The 21,716-nt window shown below is 34.1% G+C and overlaps 1 protein-coding gene across 6 annotated transcripts; it reads right to left on the reverse strand.

Moving 5' to 3' along the window:
• Positions 1-182: 182 nt before the first annotated feature.
• On the reverse strand, positions 183-20,625 carry LOC139995619 (RYamide receptor). Of its 6 annotated transcripts, XR_011802017.1 has the most exons (12): positions 13,312-13,425; positions 12,898-13,037; positions 6,483-6,615; positions 4,216-4,418; positions 3,973-4,121; positions 3,728-3,849; positions 2,828-3,045; positions 2,412-2,512; positions 2,253-2,343; positions 2,068-2,186; positions 889-1,623; positions 183-817 (listed from the first exon to the last, which is right to left on the reverse strand). XR_011802017.1 is itself a non-coding variant. In XM_072019247.1 (11 exons), exons 3-11 carry the CDS (start codon positions 6,598-6,600, stop codon positions 1,374-1,376), a joined length of 1,371 nt encoding a protein of 456 aa, XP_071875348.1. In that variant the 5' UTR covers positions 6,601-6,615; positions 12,898-13,037; positions 13,312-13,425; the 3' UTR covers positions 183-1,373. The 6 variants fall into 6 exon arrangements, 5 of the variants coding, with proteins under 5 accessions (XP_071875348.1, XP_071875349.1, XP_071875350.1 ...); XM_072019247.1 differs by having other exon boundaries at positions 183-1,623; XM_072019248.1 differs by having other exon boundaries at positions 183-1,623; positions 12,898-13,042; positions 13,316-13,420.
• Positions 20,626-21,716: the final 1,091 nt, after the last annotated feature.

A 21,716-nucleotide genomic window follows, 5' to 3' on the forward strand; every position in this document is an offset into this window, starting at 1 on the left:
TGTAGTAAATTCTTATCGTTATTTTTTAAGGAAAATAATTTTATTTCACAATTCTTCATCGTAAAACAAAAAGTGTCATATTAAAATTACTTATCTGTATAGAACGTCTTCGAAATTATACAGTAATATTTTGTTTGATAGGAAAAGAAGTTTCTGTATTACAAATTTTTTTATATAACATGTTATGTTTCAACAAAAATTCATTTATTGACTAGAAACATTTTCTTATTATTGTAGCACGATAAATTACATCAATTTTAACATTTAATTAAGTTGAAATAATATTCTGTTTTTTTTTATTTATCATCGTTATGTACATGATCATTTGAACAAATAACTTCAGAGACTAAACTCTTCATTACCCTGTTTGTTGCTACAATTTTACATAATATGTATGTATGTACTAAAGAAATAGTAATTTGTTGCAGGACATGTCATATATCTTTAATCTGTGGTGAGGTGGAAATTAGAATTATTAGTCAAAGATATAGCTAATTGTTATTACAACAAAATTTTTTAATAATCACGTTAACTGTAATTTTAATATCTTTTCAAAATATCTATTTAAAAGTTTTAAGGATAATATTTATGTTTAATACTTTTGAATACTTTTTCCAATTATCAACCTAAATGTAAATTATCATTCAATCAAGGCATATTTAGCATTTTATTATCGTTGCGAGAAAATTTCATTTTTACATAGAAAAACGCTTAAACTTATAATAATGAACAGTAACAAAAAGACGTTACTCTAATAAATGTTTCACAGCCTTACATATTGTGTGGAACTTCTTCATAAAGTTTAATAACTGTGATCCTAAAAAGGAAATTAATCAGGAGGAAATAAAATATTTCTTCAATTATCCTAATTATTTTTAAAATATTCACCGTTGCATATTTGTTACAACTAAGTATTTCTATCAAGATTTTAGAATTTTTCAAGAATATTTTTACGGCATAGTAGTTCACTGAGAAATTGTTATTCATTAAATGTAAAGAAAATAAAAAGGTGCACTAAATTTGTGTACGCGCACATATATATGTACTTATATGCACATTAGGAATCTAGTAAATGCTAGACAAATGTTTATCACATTTAAGTCGTAGAAAAACTTGAGCAACGATTAGAAGAACTGAAAAGAAAACGCGATTAATTAGACGTTTGTTTCACAAGTTACTGTAAGATATGTGGGAAAATTATCCTCTATTAGTATCAATTAATAGAACTATTACCTTGTTACATCTATTGGTTTACCTTTGTTTGCATGTTACATATGCAAATGAATCGTGCAAATTTTGCACTTTGAACAAAATACATCTCATTGTTAATACTATTTAAATTAATCGATAAGCAATTCGTTAAATTCTCTACGTTATAGACATAATTCTTCCGTGTCGAGGTCTTGAGTGTGTTTGTGCCTTCCGGATGAAAAAACGTACAGTTCCTCGTTTCTATGCGCACAGTGGTTCTCACCACGAAAATAGTAATTAATCCCTTTTTTGTTTCGTACGTTCTTTTGGTGATCATCGATAAACGACTGAGTCGAGTCTCTCGCTGACATACCTTTATGAAACGATGATACAGTTGGATAAGTATTGGAGATTGTACGCCTCCATTCGTATCTACGACATTTAAATTTAATTACTTTTTATTTCTATGAATAAAACAATCTTTTATAGAAATAGTACAATAATTGGGCCCTTCAAAGGTTAAACTGATCAACTCCATTTTGTATGAAGTTGTTAATCGAAGAGTAAAGGGAACAACAAGGAGAACGTCATAAAATAAATGGGCATTCCCTGCTCTTCCCCTTTATCTTTCAATTTTCCTGTTTCAATTTGGCAATTTTATCCAGGTACACGATCAATATTAAGTATCTCAAGAAACAAGGGACTTATTTCTTTATAAATTTAATTATTACAGAAAAGATAGTACAAGTAATCGTTTCAGTAAACATTTCCATGTTTTTGATAAACGTTTGCAGTTGTTATTCTTCGCTACGTCTTAGTTCACGGATCAGCATGGCTTCTGCGCAGCTCAATTATGAAATGTACTTCAAAGAATACCTTATGGAGGTTCTTGTACTTTGTGTTTTATCCGTATCCGTGGTATCAATTGGTGGATTAGTTGACCATTTTCGCGATTTAAAAGGACATCTCTGTTGAAATTCCCTTCTAAATTTTTCCTAAAAGTAGATCGTACACTGAGAAGATGTAGAACGATATCGAAACGTATAACTTGCGATACTTACGTTATATATCCCATAAATAAATGGATTGTAACAGCTATTTGACATGGCCAGCCAATCGAAAAAGAACCATATGTAATGGATATATTTGTAACTGTAATCACGCTTCTTAGTAATCTGTTTTACATATAATCTGTGCGTAGAACGATCTATTATACTTACTTGTTTATTTCTGAATAAAAATATTGGAAAGTGTTATAGGTTTGAAGCGGTAGCCAGCAAATTGCGAAAAGTGCTACTACTATGATCAACATTTTGATTACCTGAAACGCAACGAACAATTCGCAACTGTGTTAAATAAAACCAATAAAAGTATGTTTAAATTAAATCGAAGCTACGCTGTTTACGTAAAATACGCACGTAGTACGAGAACGTAGGAGAATACGTTATCATTGTAATAGAATTATTTCTCTTTTTGTTTAATTATTTTCTATTTAAACGTCTACGCGAGAAACATAGTAGCGTCGGCGCGTAGACGTATTGCGTTTGTAGAATTGAACAGCGGAAAATTCCATAATAAAAATCGAAAATATAATTGGAGATTTTATGTTAGTTGGTAATAAAAAAATGGGCTGTACCTTTATTTTATTCTTCATTAGATTCGCATCCCGGGAATCTTCGGCATTTCCCGGAGCCTTATTTCCCCAGAGTTTTAACGCTATTCTTGCATACACGCAGGAAATAATCGAAAGAGGCGTGACATATTGCAAAAATACCAACAATCCTGAGTAAATAAACATGGATTTGGTGGATAGATTTACGTGTATGCAGAACGGTTTGTAGCGATCTCCGCCATCTACGCCAATTAGAAATTAGAAGAAACGATCGATAAGTTACACGTACATGGATCGTTCGTTTTCAAAGCGGCGTAAGTTCATTTTCCTTTGTTCCCAGGTATCGAAAAATCTTTTGCTGAAAGGTCTACTTAGTTCATCCGCGTCTTTATGCGTTTAATTAGATGCGAATTCATTACGTAAATAGTTCTGTTTGGAAATTGACTGGATCAGTATCTTTTTTCAGGGTTACGAGCGGACCCACACATTGCTCTCAGAGTTACCGAATTATTTAAAATCCATGTTCTACGCTTTAATCCACTCTGCTTTATGAATAAGGACAGGAAAAAGAAAGTACATATCGTTGTTTAATTTCAGTGTCACTTGTTTTTGATTATTTGGTGACTCGATTGTTTGTACAGGCTACGGATTACAGGAAATGGATTTATTAAATTAATTATTAAATTTATTAAATTTCGGTTGATTAGAACAAAAGAATATCCTAAGATTTAGATTATAAATTGTTTGTAAGGAAAACGTTCATATTAAGGCGTAGGGAAATTTCTCGTTTTCTCAATCTTTCCACAAAATGCACTTGCACCACTTTGAAAATAAACGATTCGTATTATACATCGATGAAAAATGAAAAGTCTCTTATTTACAAGTCTCTGATAGTTTAGACAAGCGATCTGTCGTTTAACTTACTTATAGAATTTTCCCGTACCATAGTGACCCTACGTGCAATTGCCATTGGTGTAGCCAAACTACAAGCGAGAAACCAAATTCCAGCGATTATAATTTTGGCGGTCAGCTTGCTTGGTCTCGCGCTATTAAATGTGAAACACGTGAAATGAGAAAAAGAAATATAAATAACAATGGTCAGAAAAATCGAACGGCGTACGTTTACTTGATGGACTTAGATAATCTACCGTTTTAATAGATTGACGCACCTGAGTGGTTTTAAAATCGCTCGATGTCGATCGATCGCGATCGCCGTTAACGTGAAAACCGAGACATTGACAGAAAGGATTTGCACGAAAGGACAAAATGCGCACATAAAATGTGGTAGGAGCCATCTTTGCAACAGGGCTGCTTGAAACTTAATAGAAATATTTCTCGTGATTAGAACAATGTATATTTTAGTTCGGATTTTATCTGAATACACAGAGTTACATATTAAATAAATCTCTTACCTGAAATGGAATCGCGAACAAACCGATAACAATGTCCGCCAATGCCAGGTTCGCTATGAAAAAGTTCGTTACGTTTTGCATACGTCTGGATGTAGCTATTATCCACATAACAAGAGAATTTCCCACTACTGCCAGAAACGATATCGTTCCGTAAGATATGCTGAGGACAACGAGTATAGCGGTTGGAACTTCGTATTTTCCATCTGAAATCAATCAGTGGCGTTTGAACTAACGAGGATCCTTAAATTGTATGAACACGAATCGGACATTTGATATAAAAATAATAGGAAAATAATCTCTGGATGATATACATATAATTATGCTGTCTTAAATGATATGATAGATATGAGAGATATATTTTCAAAGAGGAATAAATTAAAAGCTTCCACAATTCGATCGTATCTGAATTTTTACTTTCCATTTTCATTTTCGATTTTGTCGACAAAAACCATCTCTACGATTTGATTCTGATAAGGCATACTGTTTATCGCGCGTGTTTCTTTCTATTCAGGCTAACGTTTTCAAAGCGAGCGAACGAATATTTGTATGAATATTTTCGCGAATAACTGTTAAAGGCGAGATAGCCTCATGAATAAAAACATTGGATTTTGGATCTCGATAGTGGCGTCGCGCGAACCTGAAAAAGACAAGAATAATTCACTACACAAAGAAGATGCAATTTACAGTTCTTTGAAGTTGCAATTCATGTTTGTAATGTCGATAATGCTTGAGCGCAACGATCAACAGATTATCAAGTGAATACAATTTGTTCATTGTTAGAAACACCAAAAAAAAACTGTGATGTTCAATGTGGAAAGTGGAAAAAAGGAAATATGTTATTCAAATGGATTAGATATTGTTACCTTTCTTTTCAGAATGATGAAATGTAATTCTTCGTAGGAAAAAAAGAACACGAAACATGAAAGAACACGAGTAACTTTTAACGGGATAAAGCTTTTCAGAGCGATATAGACACGTCCATCTTTTTTAATTTACAAGATATTCATTATCGTGTCTCTAGCGTTAAATTAAATATAACTAAATGAAATATTTTGATCGTTTAATTTTATAAGGTTTCTTGTATCAAAATGAGTTTCCTTGTTGTATACGGTATAGTTCAGATATTGCGTGAACTGTTACCACGGACTTCTGCCACAAACAGTGGCCGGAAACTTCCGGCTCTTTGCATCGCTTAAGAATATACGAAATATTTTCATCTAATAAGACCGCGGTTTTCTTCGAAATCTTCTCGTGCAAATTAAATAATAAATACCGTGAACAACTCAAAACACCTTTAGTCATTGTTAAAATTTAGCTTCAATAGTATAAAAGGTATAACTCTGTCGATATTTCTATAATTAATTAATGTAGCTTAATATGTGAAATAATTTTCGATGAATGAAAATATATACCATATACACAATTATTCTTTCATTCTTATATTGCCACAATCATAGCCAAGATAAATAAATCCTCTTCCATTTAAATGTCAATATTACATGTTATTGTAAAATAAATAATTTTACAGCTATCAAGCTATAAGTTTTAAGCCAGTCTAAGCTTCTGAATCGTCACTTAAATAATTTTATTTTATACCGAGTTCTGTTCATTACCATTCACGACAGAGTCAGTAAAGTTTAATAAAAGAACACAGATTTTTGATTAAGGAAAATGTCATTTCTACCTTCGTCGTCAACTTTATGATCTTAACTCTATGTTCATTCCTTTAAAAACGATCCACGACGATCAACTAAGCGATTAGTTTCCTTTCTTCATTTTGTTATAAGTGTATACTCTCACTAATCCTATTTGCATATCACTTGAAAGAGTTATACTAATTTGAATCGTTGAGAAACCGAAAGACGAAATCATATTCTACTTAGATCGAATTTCAACGAGTGTTTTCGTTTATTGATCGACTTTCTATCGACGAACTTTCTCTGATCTCGAAACTATTTTTGAGAATTTTACTACACTTACGCTTGTACCTACATGTACGTAAAGCTCAAAGAACGCTTCGACATATTAAGAATGTTACGATGCGAAATTCCATTTTATATCCGTTTCTCTAAAGCAACGATGCGTTTTTTTTTCGTTCTTCATTTCGGTTATTAAAGGTTTCCGCGGCTCTTTGGAATTAACATGTACAATTAATGAGAATGAAAACGGTAGTTTAGCCTCTGGCAGCCTTTATATCATGTTTGAATGATGTTCATTCACATTTCGTTTTCAACAATGAGATGTATTAATAATAATATAATTCGTACCAAAATCATCGTATATCGAGCCATTCGCATAGGTCGGGGATATCGTTGACGTGTTGTTGAACGTAGGTTGCCAAATATTTTCTATTACTTCATTTTCGTCGTACCATGAGATATTCATGGTGGTGGATTGTATCTGCAACAAATCAAAGACAATTCACAAGTTATAATCGTCAATTTCAGTAGAAATTATTCAAGAATAAAAATAAAACTTTGTCATTCGTTCTCAATTATGTCACGACGAACAAACAATCTTGTGTCCTGGTACTTTGTAATTATTTATCGTGGCCAACACCATATACCTTTAATTAATTAATTTTTCTGACAAAAATTATTCGTAGCTGTCTATATAAAAAAAAAAAAAAAAAAAAAGAAGGAAAGGACAGGTCTCGTAACTCAATAGACTCGATAAATTGTATTCTCAAGCGTAGCAGCGGAAAGTATCGAGGGCATGATTTATTCATTGAATTTTATGTTGCTTGCTACACGCAAAGTTAAAATTCTGCCGGCACAAGTTGTACGTACGATTTATCGACCTACAAAAGGGCACAATTTTTTTACGATCGTTTATCGAGTTTGCAAATATCCAACTTTTAGTATTGATGGAACATAATCGACTTTATTTATTTATTTTCAAAATACCAAACTCTCTGGTAGAAGTAGAATTTCCGTCGTATTTCGAAACGAGCTGATAAAATTCTGAATTTAACGAGGTGGCTAGGGGTCCTTTGTTTGAGACGAAACAACAATAAACAACGTTTCACTTTTTTCATGCCTCTGACAGCGGGAACTGCCATTAAGTACCCATCCTCGACAACTTCATTAATTCTATCGTCATGGGAGTCGAAAACTAGGTTACTCCGTTAGGAAAAATAATCTCACGAATACGTCGATTTTACTAACTTTTGCTAACTGTTCGCTCGAAAAATTTTTCCACCCTTATCTCTGCATTCGTATCCAGTGTACAAATAAAATTGCTGGAATTTTCATGGAAAATAGTTGAACGTGTGTACTTGGTACTTATCTTCATCGAGAGAACATTTTTTGTTCTTGGAATACCTACAACGGTTAAAACCATAGCTACGTTTCTATTCTTTGCATTTTTATGAACTTTTCATTACCATGATATTACTTTCGATTAAATACGAAGTCAATCAAACATATAAAAGGATACGATGGAATTTCTTGAATCATATAACGAACGCATGGACGATAATACGAAGAATTCTGTGAAGCAATAGAATTTAACGTAATATCTCGGTAAGTAAAGTAAGGGAATAATAGTTAAGTAAATGTATTTTCTTGAATTTCTGTGGATTTTTATAATTTTCATTCGTCGGGCAATTTGGAGCTTCCATAAAATGCTTGTTACGCCGTGAAACCTCATTAAATACGACGCTTTTCATAATATAGCAGTCGCAGGTTTTTCAGATTATGTTTCAAGATTTATAGTATCATTGTAAGTTCTTTTGATGTATTTTTGACCCTTTGGAATAATGTCGGTCGGATTTTTTCTACAATTTTTGTCGGTATTCTCGGAATTTGGAAGAAGAATATTTCAACGTTTTGTTACGATCCTGTGAAATATAAAATTTTTTAACAGTATCACAACGATGCTCGATATTTTGTAGTGTTGGGATTTCCAATAATATACTAACGTGTTCCAAAAATTCATATTTTTCAGGTATTTGTCTGAATTTTGCAACGATACATGATATATATTGTTGCGAAGTCTTTTGAAAACTGCTGTGTGCATTGTAATAAACATTTTAGCATTCAATTAATAGTACAACAATGTCCGATTTTAACTGAATTTCTAAACCGTATATTATTGAGATAACAACGTTGAAGTTTTGTCAAAGTAACAGCTACCTCTATTACCTGATAGAATCTGGTTATCTCATCAATTTTAACGGCAATGATTTCACAATTAATCAATATTCGTGCAGAAAATTGGTTTGAAGGAAACAACTTTATTAATTTTCTACGATGAACTTTTGCAATTTATAATAACAGAACGGTTTGTAAATATTTAATGATGTACGCGAGCGTAGAAGAGAATATTCTTTGGTATTTGTTTGGCAAATTTTATCCGCTAGGAAGAACGTGTCTCAAGAATGTCAAGGGGATGGGCGGATCACATTGTTTCACTATCGGTACACCTACATGTATCGATATTCAAGCAAACGTTTATTGCAATATTTTCGAATGTCGCATTCTTTCTGCACCATATTGTGAATTTTTCTTTTTTACTTTAAACCGAACGCGTTTCAACTATAGACAACGTTCGTAACATCAATCATGCACATATACGAACACTTGTCTTAACATTTTGACTGCTACGCCGAAATCACATGTTTCGCTGAGGACGCCACGGGAGTATTTTTATTATTCAAAGCATATAATGGCAAAATAATAATAAATTGACGATGTAAGACAACATTCTTCCCCAATGGACCGTTTATCTTATTGACGGTCACGGGTGACCACCGTGGCGCCTTGGTAACAGTTGATAGCGACGTATTATAACGAGGCTTCGTTTATTTCAACAAACCATTCGCATTCGCTGTTTCGTCGTAAGCAAAACGTGCAGAATATATTGTTGAAACGTGTAGAAGATATTAGTAAACGGTATTTGCTCATTCTGTATATAATAGTAAGGTACGTGCACACTTCTAACTTCAATTATATAATTATAAAGCAGCATTTACGATTATTTTCTAAGCTGTGTTTATAATAATATTCGTAGATTAGTCCTCAAAGATATGGATGCAAACACAGTGCACCGTTACATGCAAGATTTGTCCTCATTTTTTTTTTTATTGATGTTCTAGTAACAATGTTTAATCGTTCAATGGGGCACTTTTTATTTCAAAGTATCTTTTATTTATCGATTATATTCAAAATACCCTAATTGTCAATTTTCATACAATTTTTACAATTGTAAGAAATTCAAGAGCTCCGGTCACCAATGATCACCGTGGCGTTACAGGAGAAACCGTGGCCGGTCATATACGACCAACGTGGCAGTCAAAGTGTTAATGTATAGTGTAACAGAAAAATATGTAAGTTTATTTAAGAACGTGTGTCTATAGTTGCAATGACTTATTTTAATGAATTCCTATTATACATGTTTCTACGACTAATTGTTTTTTTTTTATTTGGAAGTAGTTTACAATCAATTCTCATTGAGAATTATAAGTAAATTATTCTGGCGTGGTACTATAATGTGAATAATAAATGGTCATCGTATGTTTGATTCTAGCTGAATCTAATATTTAAATCTAGGTGGTAATGTCTTTTTAGCCTACGAATCTGATCCGTCGTGTCAAGTAATTGAGTAACTAGTTGGTTTTGGTGGTTGTTTTGGGTGGGTGTTTGGTGGTAATTCTTATGTTATATCTATTACTGAATTTGCATATTTCTTCTTTAACTGTAGGTATCTTAAGGTCTCGATGTATTGTTTCGTTGGTAACATACCAAGGTGCATCTATTGAGGATCTTAGAGTTTTTGATTGGAACCGTTGAAGAATTTCTATGTTGGAATTACTAGCTGTTCCCCATAGTTGGAACAGGTTTTAATATGGCTTTATATAGCATTAGTTTACTCTGCACGCTTAAGTTAGAACGTCTGCCAATGAAGCACTAGAATTTTTTAAATTTTAATTTAAGTTGCTAGTTGCTAAATGAACCAGAAATTCTCATATAAAGTTCATAACATGCCTTGCAGTACTCGAGGAAATTATTGTCTCAAGTGATTAAGTTGCTACAATAAACGCAGTTAAACTCAAAGACACAAAACATTCGTAATGGAAACGACAAAAGGACTAAACTACGTTTCGATCAATTGCATTTCCTAATTTCTAATGCTATCTGTTTAATATGGAATGCGAGTCAACGATATAAGTTGAGTATAACTTTGTCCCGCAGAGTATTTGAATTACAAAATCGCGATGTTCAAAACGTAAGTACAAATTGTTCAGATTCTTGTTGTCCTAAACGAGACTGCACGTTGTTAGCAGCGATTACGCATATTCCAATTTGTTCGCTACGTTAGTTTGGAAACGTACGATAAACGTTTTTGATGTTGTTGAATCCTATAGTAGCTTCTATTTATTTGATTTTACATCGTGAAATCCAACTGCGCGAGATATTCCTGGAAAAATCGTTTCGAAACATAAGCTCATTTTCATCGAATTTTAATTAGAGTTAGAGTTGTTAATATTTTATGCTTGTTAGACTGCAAGAGACAAATATCCTGAAGCGACGTTGAAACCTGAAATTTGTTTTTGAACCTACGAAGTTTAAATCATGCACCGTTTAATACATAAATTATTGAATTTAAATCCCTCAGACGTTAGTAACTCTCGAAACCTCATGATGTTGTAGAATTTCTGCATATTCGAACTCGGGATCTGTAATCTTATGGAAAGTTATGTTTTGTGTATAAGAGCCATACTAACGATGCATTAAGTATGCATATGCATGGTATGTTGATACTGCAGCCAGGGCAACAATCAAATGTTCTAAGTTTGATGCTAATTACCATACGTGATATGGATACGATATCTGTCCCTGAAACTATGTCGTACGTTTGCGTTTCAAGTTCTATTGTACCATCTGGTTCTACAATATTCCATCGTAAAATTTACTTGAGGACATAATTTGTAGACATAATCTGTTCTTTAAATGTGTTTTGATATTGCTGCATGCTTTCTATAATTTTATATTATAAGACAACCGTGGATGTTCATATTTCTATCAAAATAATTAGCGAAAGAAATAAAATGTAAGTAGAGATTCGTTTCAACTACTTGATATACACAAGGTGCGTTTTATTTTGGATATTGGATATTTTCATATTATGCGCATTCTGTAATTTTATGCACCCTTAAACGTTTCATATATGTTCAATAAACATCCGTAGTCTGACTATAGGAAATTAATAATAATATAAACGTACCATTCGTTACAGTATACATAAAATATAATAAATATAATATTTTCGAAATTGCGCATAAGATTAATATCGCTAGTTATTGATTTCATTTAATTACTACTAATGTCATGATGAACGATAATTTTACATAAATGATATGCAGCTGATACAGTTAATGTCATGTTGTATTATATTGCATATATTGTATGCGCAGTGTATCTGCAAAACGAATATTCATGAAATTATTAATGAATAAATTGTAAGTTTACCAAATTACCGTCCAATCTATGATATCGTTTAAAACATGTATAAAATTTTAAAAACAATATTTTATTATATATGAAATTGTAATATTCTTGAAATTCGATCTCCTTTCTACAGGTACATACAAATGTGTAAACAGATAACGATATGATAATATAATAATAATAATGTCATAAAGTAATTCGATCTGTTTTAACAATATTAAAACCACAGTGTGAACCCAAGGTATGTTCATACTTATACCCGTTTACATTTCGTTTTAGATGTCGCTTCAGTTATAAGAACTAAACTTTGGTTCTTATAAGTTCAGCTCTTCACTCATAAGAACTAAAACTTCAGTTACGAGAAGATCAATAACCAATATCACATTCTAAAATGTTAAATATCGTATGATATTCCAATTAAAACGATGCAAAAATGTCTGTGCTTGCATATTTTCATGAACGTTACGTATGGCTGACTCGAAAAATTATTCTAGTTTTATTCGGAGAATTTAATATTTAATAATCGTACTAGAAAATCGTACGAGAATTTTGTGCCGAAGAGAAAGAAGAATCATAAAGAATCGCGAATGAGAAACGTCTCAGAAACGTCAGATTGTCTGTATTTCCTTGGAAAGGAACATGAAACAAACGATGTGATTTATAGGATGCTCTCAAGCCTGTAATATCTCGATTTGTCATGCGAAATTTCTTTGAGACTGGAGAAAAGTGATAGAAAGAAATAAAGCGTCTTGTTTGTAAATATCACACGTCGATAGTGAAACGATAGTGAAATGAACGGGAGAATCGTCCTTTTTTAAAATCTTGTCATTTCATCCGTAGCGAGATGTTCAGCACTTTACTGTTTTTTATTTGTTAAGAATCAGAGCTGAATGGCAGTTTTAATAAAACCTTCCTTCCTATTAATTTCCAAACAGTTTATACAATGCAGGTCGCGCGAATACTACAATACCTCTGTTTGCAATACTATTTTGTGCCAGGGAAATAAAAACTTTATTTTTTATACAAACGATACACGCTGTATCCTTTCAACTCTCGTCTACGCCCTGTCGCTTTTCGTTTTATTTCTCGTTTAAGTTTCCTGCGTCAGTCGGGTGGATGTCAGGCGCGTAAAAGGCGCGTTCGTTGAGAATAACATTGGTGTCTGAAGATTTTCCAGCAATTATTTTCGTATTTAATTATTTAGATATTTAGATAATGCGTATCATCTGACTCTTTCTACCTTACAGTCGAATATTTCCCTCTGGCGAATAAATTTCAGAAAATACTTCTTGCAGACTCAAAAATTTAAAATAACGTCCAGTCCATGAATTTCTCATCATTCGCCATTGACTTGGATTTTCCTTCTCGTTTCTTCCCTAGAAAATATACAGACTGGAATCAATGCGTCGCTTTCGATATGTATTTGTAACGCGGATGCTTTTTTAACTACTTTACAATACGCTTTATAATACAATATTTTTTTTATAACAGCTATAGAAAAGAAAATGCGAGCGAATGATTTACTTGACGCGCTCGACTTTATAATATACGAGTACTCTGCAGTATAATGAAATATTTTGAACAGGAGCTATGGAAGAGAAAACGCGATTGAATGCGAGGTAAACGATAGGAAGCTATATCGAACTCACATAATATAACGATCGAGTATTGGTCCGTGGCGAAGCGTTGTAATACCGCGGGTCACAAGAGGCATACTGACAATACTTGTTACTGCCGTGTTGCCTAGCTACAATATGCACTTTGTGCTTATTAACGCTATTATGCCATTTGGCCAACGTAACGCGAGCGCGCAAACACCACTTTGATATAAGTGTCTGTGTTGTCTGGGTTGGACACAACAATATTCTTCGAACGAACGAAGCGAAGCTCTTGGTTCTTTGGTTGACAGAAGGAAATTTTATGACAAAGGGGCTTACATTGACGAGAAACTATTTCTCTAGCAAAGAATTGTTAATATTCTTTGTCGTTCGCAGACAGTAGGAGAATTAATTGGCGGCTTAGGAACGACAGAGATGAAAGTAGCAACTTTGAGAAGCTGAATTTAGTCTCGTATTTAGACACTTGAAAGCATCGTACCTTTATAACTTCATAATTAATTAAATTACGATTCGATTATCTGTCACGATACGTTTCTATTACACGAACGAATGTAATGAATTATTCGTAACAGTAAACGCAGAACCATTTTCTGAACATCAGCAATTGGCTGATCCTACGTCATTATGATTCTCAACCAGTTAATTCTAAATTATCTTCCAAAGGATTTTATTTCAATGGAAATGGAATTTTTTCTCTTAAACAGACACAGGGTTTTCTCTCACATTAATTCGTTAAACGATCAACGTACGATTCGCCTTCCTATATATTTCCTATAAATTTCCTTTGCGAAAAAATATCCCCGTGAAGTTTCATTACCCCGCTTCTCTCTTAATTGATCGGTCTCGCGCAAGTAATTATCGCGAAGAAGAATATCAAAGTTAATTTTGTACTTGCTCTAACCGTTATCCTGAAATTTGTAATTAAGAACGAGTTTGTGGTTTTTACTCATATACAGTTACGAAACTCTTCGAAAAAAAAAAATTATACAAAGTAGAATATAAAACTGAAAAGATCATTAGGCAAGGGAATGCGTGCCTGACTGGTTATTTCTGATGGACATACGCAATCATTCATACACATATATATCAATACACATAGAATAGGACGACACAGAAATGCGCGATGGTGAACGATAGAAAGTAGAGTACCTGTTTGCTTCTATGCTGCTCCGCTAATCATATTTTCTACCAGACTCATCGTCATCGAAAATACAACGAAACAAGATATCTCGGCATTTAACAAAAGGTAACACGACACCGACCTAATTAGCTACTTTTGTACATTTATCTCACGATCCGTGTAATATTCGATAAAAAAGGACACGTTTCTGATTTATGTCCTTATGGCCGGATTTAATTTCAAATAACGACCATGACGATGACGATGAAAAAAGCGGTAAAGATCATATTGAAAAATGTTCTTAAAAATCTGCATTCGCTCGATTTCATTCTTTAGCAGAGTATGGAGATTTAACGAGGAAAGTTTACTTTGTCAATGTATCTTTTTTAATTCCGTGAAAGAGTTCTGAACGTATTTATTTACGTTCGAACGAAAGAGCGAACGATATTGTAGCTGGCATTTCGGATTGTTTGAAGAATATATATTTTTGGAACACTGCGTTACGCTAAACTACGGAGGAACTAGCAATATTGTTACCAGTTCGTATTCATCACAGTGACAAGTTGATGAGCTACGTACGTGAAAGGTGGAAAGATTTTTCAAAGGAAAATTTCTGTTTTCCTATTCGTGACACGCGTGTTGTGCAGAATATTTTCAATTTTATTTCAATTCTGTAGAATATTCAAGAAAGATTTTATTATTTTTTCGATCTAAAGGCTGCTAACTGGTATACGAAGAACGAATAAAGTTAATTACCTGACTGAATTTTTTACCATTTTCAACTGTTCTAACGTTGTTTATGTCTTCGTCGTTTCAGGAGAGATGATTATGGATTTGAATAGCGTGGCGAGTCAATACCTGATCGGAAGATAAAATTATTTACACAATATTTTTTTATAAGCGAGAATGTCTTTGGTGTGTTGGATCGCGTTATGTTTCTCGTTAAATATTTAAACATTCGTTCGAATGGCAACGTGATTGACACGACACGAGATGGAGAAAATCTTTCGTTTCGCACGTTCTGTTATTGTTATAACATCGGTGCAGTTTCGTGTTCTAACTCAGACAGACGTAAGTAAAACTGTATTATTGCTGATATGCAAGCCAGAAAGATTCCAAAAGAAGAACCCTTATAATTGTATAAAAGTTGCAACGAATATCCTTTTAGAACGACATTTCTCCATATTGGCTAGCAAACTGCGGATTTTTATTTATTTATGAGAAATTCGAAACTACGAAGAAGCACGGAATACGCGGTATACACATAAAAACGGAAAACATCCAAAGTATATTACTCGTTACATTATTTGGTAAAGGAATCTTTTACCCAGATTGCATTTTTTAAATTACCTCCCGAAAAATATGAATTTGTTCGAGGGTTGTTTCCAAAATTTAATTTCGTAAAATGAAGAGCAATGTTTTTAGAGTACGATAGACTCGCAAATATACAAAAACGAAGAAAAGCTGTTAAAAGTGGTGGAAGTCGCTGTTTTTCACGATTTCCGGCCTAAGATCTAAAGATTCTTATATCTTTCGATGTCTGTCGTTTGTTTCCGTATCAATCTGTTTCGATAAAATGTTTAACATGTACGTAACTGCTATCGATCTTCGGAATATATTGTTTAAATTTTTATTACAAGTAAAGAGCGAGCTTTACCTTTTTCTTCGCGATTTTGGCCAATTGCAAATTTCTCAAAATGCTTTTTCATTCGTCATCGAATAAACTAACGTTTCTAACTTCTCAGAAAAACTCAAGCCCTTTGATCGAATTTTAAAAATGTTGTTCCGTTTCCAATGGCGTAGGAATACTTTTGTCCGGCACTGTGTATATTTTTCGTATATGCAACGTGATGTTAGCACGATTGCTTTCCGATAGTACCATTGTTCTCCTTGTCGTCGATTGATAACGTGCAGTTTTAACGACACGTTTTTCTTTATAATATTCATCATATGCGTTTGCAAATTGTATAGAAATCGAAAATAAGATGGGCGTCTAAAATTGTATGACCATTTGAAAGATTCACGATAAACAGAAGATTTCTAAAAAGTTTCTAGTGAAATATCCTATTAAGACTGTCGAGAGGAATCGAAAGTATTCGGACATATTTCATTAATGAAAATCCAACGAAAGTTTTTCTTCTTAGAGAAGAAAAGGTTTCGACGTTCATGCGATTTCCTTGGCGATCCTCGGCGAGTTCCGCTTTCGCGAGACGTTACTGTGCTTCTTTTATCTTTGGAAAAGGGATTTTTATTGAATCTGCTTAGGCAAAATAAAATATTTAGCATTTTAATGCTTTAAAACGAAAAATGACGTTATTACAATGAAATCGTGAAAGTATTATTGAACAACTGAATGGAACAAAAAGGTACAATATTCGAGAAATATGGGAAATTATGCTAATCGATATAAGCTATCTATTCGGTGTAAAAATGTAGCTGCTGAGTGAAGTCAAATTTTATTGTTGGAATAAGCTTTAAAATTCTCTTCAAATGGAAAAAGTTCAGGGTATTTACCATTGTTTTTGCCTTAACATTATCGTAACCATTAATGCATAATAATTCACTGATAGTACCGTCATTTTTTAACACTGACTTCTCCAGTACAAGTTATAATTTGAAATGTAAACAACATTTCTCTCAAGAATTAAGAGATATATCGAGATTATCCTTTTCTTATCTGCTTCAGTTAATTTTTAACTTTCCAAATAGCTTTTTCAGAATTGTTTACACATTGGTGCTTAATTATTTATACGTTTTGCATTGCATTGCATTAAATGTATCAAGCTACAGCTAATATGTATCAGCATGGGTCTACATATTATTTGGCAGAACTTTGCGTATCATTCAAATTCCTACGTTTCGAATGTATAGCTAATAAGCGAATGGGATATTTTCCGTGTAACGTACACATATTGAGTATGTGGAAACACGTGATCGCGTGGAAGCACGCGAACGCGTAGAAACACGTGAAGCACGCGTTTTATGTTTGAATTACAGAGAATATTTATCAACGCAAACTATTTTCATATATCGGAAAAAATAATTATTAGTAATAAATATTAAGTATTTATGTTTTTCCTTGCGGAGTAGTATTTGCGAACAGAAAATAAAAATTGGCAAACGTTTGAATTAAATCGAACGATTAGACGTGTCACTATAAACTTGTCGAAGCTATATTTTTAAAATCTTATTTCTGCGAAATGCGCAGAAGATTGACGAGAGTCGTTGAAGAAAGTACGAGAAATATAAGAATAATGTGTTTCTTCGATTGTATAATTTTCATGTATCGCCGTTTTATGTTTTCGCCGAGTCATCGAATTTTTTTGGCAAAAGCGTGTCTTCCAGAAGCTCGGCCCAGCTTTTTTTGCAGTGTTATTCGGAACTGTTCCATTCGCGGGAAAAAATTGGCGCTGTGCTCGTGTTTTTAATTGCGTTACGATGCATATCGTTGGTTTGCAGCAATAAAGTGAAAATAAATCGTTTATTTTTCCGACGTTAAGTACTAATTAAACACCTAGGTAATTGAGAAACCTGTCGAAAGTGATGTTCTTGAGGTATTTTATATATTTTATATGCTTAAATGTGTTTTATATATCTACGTATTCGTGTGAAAGCCACAGGTGAAAAACGCAAGTTGTGTTTTCTGCCTTTTACGGAGAAGCAATTTAATTCAACTTGTAGTCGATCAATTGCACGTTGAAGCTATCTTCACTTTTAATTTTGGAATTAAATGCGTGCTTTTGTCATCCTCTCGAACATTTAACAGATATTAGGAATATCAATATATTTTCACCTTACACTAACATAATATCTAGATTGACGTTATTCGTTTCTCATGGAATACCTTGAATTTATCATTTATTTTTAGAAGACTCGTATATCTTGAATCTATCAGGTTATTCCCTTCTTCAGCTATTTTTTATCGAAATACTTCTCTTCGTTCGCTATGTCACATAAAAGTCAAATTCAACAGAAATGGACTTATCATATTTTTCACGTGTGGTATTCGCGTGAACGATATAAACTAACAAGTTTCGGCTTCCACGTAACATCGTCAAAGTGGAAAGGGTTAAAACGCAAAACAATCTTTTCCCGCAGCTCTTTGGTTTCTCTTACACGAACTCAGCAAAGCTAATGTAGAAGTTACGTGGTTTCTGCATGCGTTAAAGATTCAAAACTACATATACTTCTTTGGATTCGTATTTCTTTCTTCTTCATCTTTGACAAACGTCGATAGTAAGTTTATTTTTTGGAAAAAGGAGAAATCTTTGATCACTGAAAGTTCGTTTCTAATCAGCGTACGTGTACGATGCTTCTGTTTTCTTTCTTTTTTAATTCGATAGATCGCGTTTACAAACTCGCGAGCTGCGACGTAATCGCGAATGGGAACCTGAGATACTCGACGAAGTTAGCGACGATAGTGAAACGTTGGATTACTCTTTCAAGAAATATCTAAGAATCTTACAGTGCAAGAATACAAGTCGTGAGAATCATAAGATACTATATTTGAAAAGGAATTTCATTCTACTTCAACGAGACGCATTGAAAGAAATTTTCGTTTTGTACACACGCGAAAGATCTTAACGTTCTTTGTACTTTCATCTTTATTCGTCGAGTTTCTTTCCATCTCTTAATCTCGTCGATTCAGCTACACGTTCAAACAATTTTGTTGATTCTATCGAAGATAACAGCTTTAACAGTCTAAGTTCGCCTATTTGCGTAAAGTAGCGTTAAAGTTCATAACCACCTGCAACATGGTGGCTTATTATCGGAGAAGTAGATCAGTTTCAGTTCCATAGCAAATTTAAGATAACTGAACACGTGCAGGATGCAACTCACCGAGCCGTGGAGTATCTGCTTAAGGATCGTTCAGCAAGGACTCGTACGATGCTGCTTCATACGATGCTACTATTTCCACTTCGATGATTATGATCTATCATCCGTAAAATTCTGCCGATATCAGTTTGACATTATTTCGATATCCCATGAAATGACTTCAATCCATTCGATCCATGCGATCACGCTTCTCTACTCGTACATAGCATTCACTTGCTGCGACCTTTCGACGCACCGCTTGATCGAAATATTCCGGTCGATACGAACCAGGAAGCATCGCACGACATTCGATAGACAGCCAATTTATAAAACATCGGAAACACGGTTTACAGTCAGTGAAACAATGAAAGGCGTCGTGCAAAGAGCGAAACTGTTAAATCGATCTCGCGTCACGGTGACGAAGTCAATCTCGGAGACGTTGAGACATTTCAAGGAGTTCTTCGTGGACAGGTATTGCGATCGTTTCGTTTACAGGCGTCAGTTTCAATTGCATGGAACTCGGCTGTTTCAGCATGCTGCTATTATGCAACTTGATTACGAACGATTCACAGTACGTTGTTCAGCTTCGAATCGCGCTGCTTCAACTTCCTTGAAGAGTTGATCGTTCGATCGGTTAATTAAATCGCGGTGTTCGTCAACGACTTTGAAAAACACGTGTTTGTTATAAATACACTGCGAGTAGCAGTAGGTTAGGGCTTAAGTACATCGGGATCTGGCTGTTTGAACAGACGTCAACGCGTATTGCCTAAGCAGCTGCGTTCGACGTATCGATGTTGACAGCCGGAGCGCTGCAACAAAGAGCGGATCAAAGGGTTCTGACAGATTCCTCGATTCCTTTGGAACGTGTGCAAACTGATCGTAGGTTCTTTCACTCGTGCGTGTGTGTGTTTCATCCGAGGCAACGACGTGCATGTTTCATCCGAGACAACGACGAATCAACCCTCTATCAATTTACTTGTTCGCCGGTTTAGCTTGCACGACACGAAAATTTAAAGGGCCAACGATTCTCGATCGTTTTCTCTTTCGTTCGATTCCCTTCGATCCGAAATTTTCTCGTTCTTTACTACTTACGTTCGAACTATTACTCGTAATTTACTGTTTGTAAGTAAATATTATGTTAATCAGACATCGGTAATTGAGATTACGTATGTAAGAGAACCAACCACCTTCTCTTCGTCCAATCACTCGTAGCTGCCATAGATTATACTTTCTCTTCTACTTTAAATGTACAGCGATGACCGTCGAACGATTGCTGTTGACCCGCACGTAGTTACCATGGCGTTCCGGTACAATAGGATTTTCACGATTAACGTAACAACGGTTATTGCGATCGGGATCGTTTGGTTTGGTGTGCGCGCTTTCCGAGAACTCGCGACGAAATGCGGCCGGTTTTCACGAGGAATATCGTGAACGAGGGGGTGGGGGTGCCTGCGGTGGGGCGGCAGACTTCAGCAAGGCTTTTCCTCGTGGAAGGAGATCATCGTGGAACCTGCGCCGTTGATCGTGACTGCTGCCTCCTACGAATCTTAACTCACAGAGGGACCATTTTTTATACGCTTCGCTATTGTGTACACGCTGAAAATAGTGGCTCTGAACAATTGATTGCCCTCTTAATACCATTATGCGTTTTGTATCTTTATACTTGGATTGTCCAATCAATTCTGGTTGTAAGATTCAACGCGAAAACCACTGAAATTGAACCGACAACGTCGTGTAGTTGTATTTATTTGTGTAAGGCGATGAAAAGAAGGGGTTTACGACTTTACGGTTACCACTGTATGGTTCGCCTTTTTATACTCTCACTCTGTCAATTCTGGTTGAACGACTCTACGCGAAAACCGTTGAAATTGGCTTCACAAAAAGCTGTATTCGTATTTATTTCTATGGGGCGATGAAAGGAAAGGGTGTTTGAGAAAAATATAAAATATGTTTCTTAGTAATGACATGAATTTTCCACTCGCAGTGATAACTTTACGAGTAAGTATACTAAAGTATAAGAAAGTCCTTAAAACGGAATTTAAACTAATTCTCCTGTCTTATATCCAATGTGTTGCTGGAAGTTGCTCATCGATGATACTGTACGCTCATAAATACCTATGTATTAGGTTGTCCGAGAAGTGTCTTTCTTCTACACGTCTTTTACAACAACGCATCTTTATACAAATATTTTTTTTTTATTTGGAAGAATTTTACGATCAATTCTCATTGAGAATTATAAGTAAATTATTCTGGCGTGGTACTATAACATAAATAATAAATGGTCATCGTATGTTTGATTTTGACTGAATCTAATGTTTAAATCTAGTTTATACAAACATGAAACCTAATCTGTCGAACGTTGTGATCTTTAGTTTGATAGAATAAAATGGATCATACGTAATTCGATGAAATAATATAAAAGGAAAAACGCTATGCGTTTATTATTTCCTCATAAAACGAGGGAAACTTTTCGAACAACCTAATACATGCGAAGAT

This window comes from Bombus fervidus, chromosome 16, assembly GCF_041682495.2.
Source record: "Bombus fervidus isolate BK054 chromosome 16, iyBomFerv1, whole genome shotgun sequence".
NCBI classification, from domain to species: domain Eukaryota; kingdom Metazoa; phylum Arthropoda; class Insecta; order Hymenoptera; family Apidae; genus Bombus; species Bombus fervidus.

What these genes read in the sequence shown, in the direction of transcription:
- LOC139995619 (XM_072019250.1), bottom strand. Translation starts at nt 6,600, where the DNA reads ATGAATATCTCATGGTACGACGAAAATGAAGTAATAGAAAATATTTGG. An exon ending in TGTTCGCGATTCCATTTCAG is followed by an intron (nt 4,122 to 4,215) that starts GTAAGAGATTTA and finishes ATTTCTATTAAG; the next exon opens with TTTCAAGCAGCCCTGTTGCA. An exon ending in AGTACAAGAACCTCCATAAG is followed by an intron (nt 1,624 to 2,067) that starts GTATTCTTTGAA and finishes TAAATGTCGTAG; the next exon opens with ATACGAATGGAGGCGTACAA.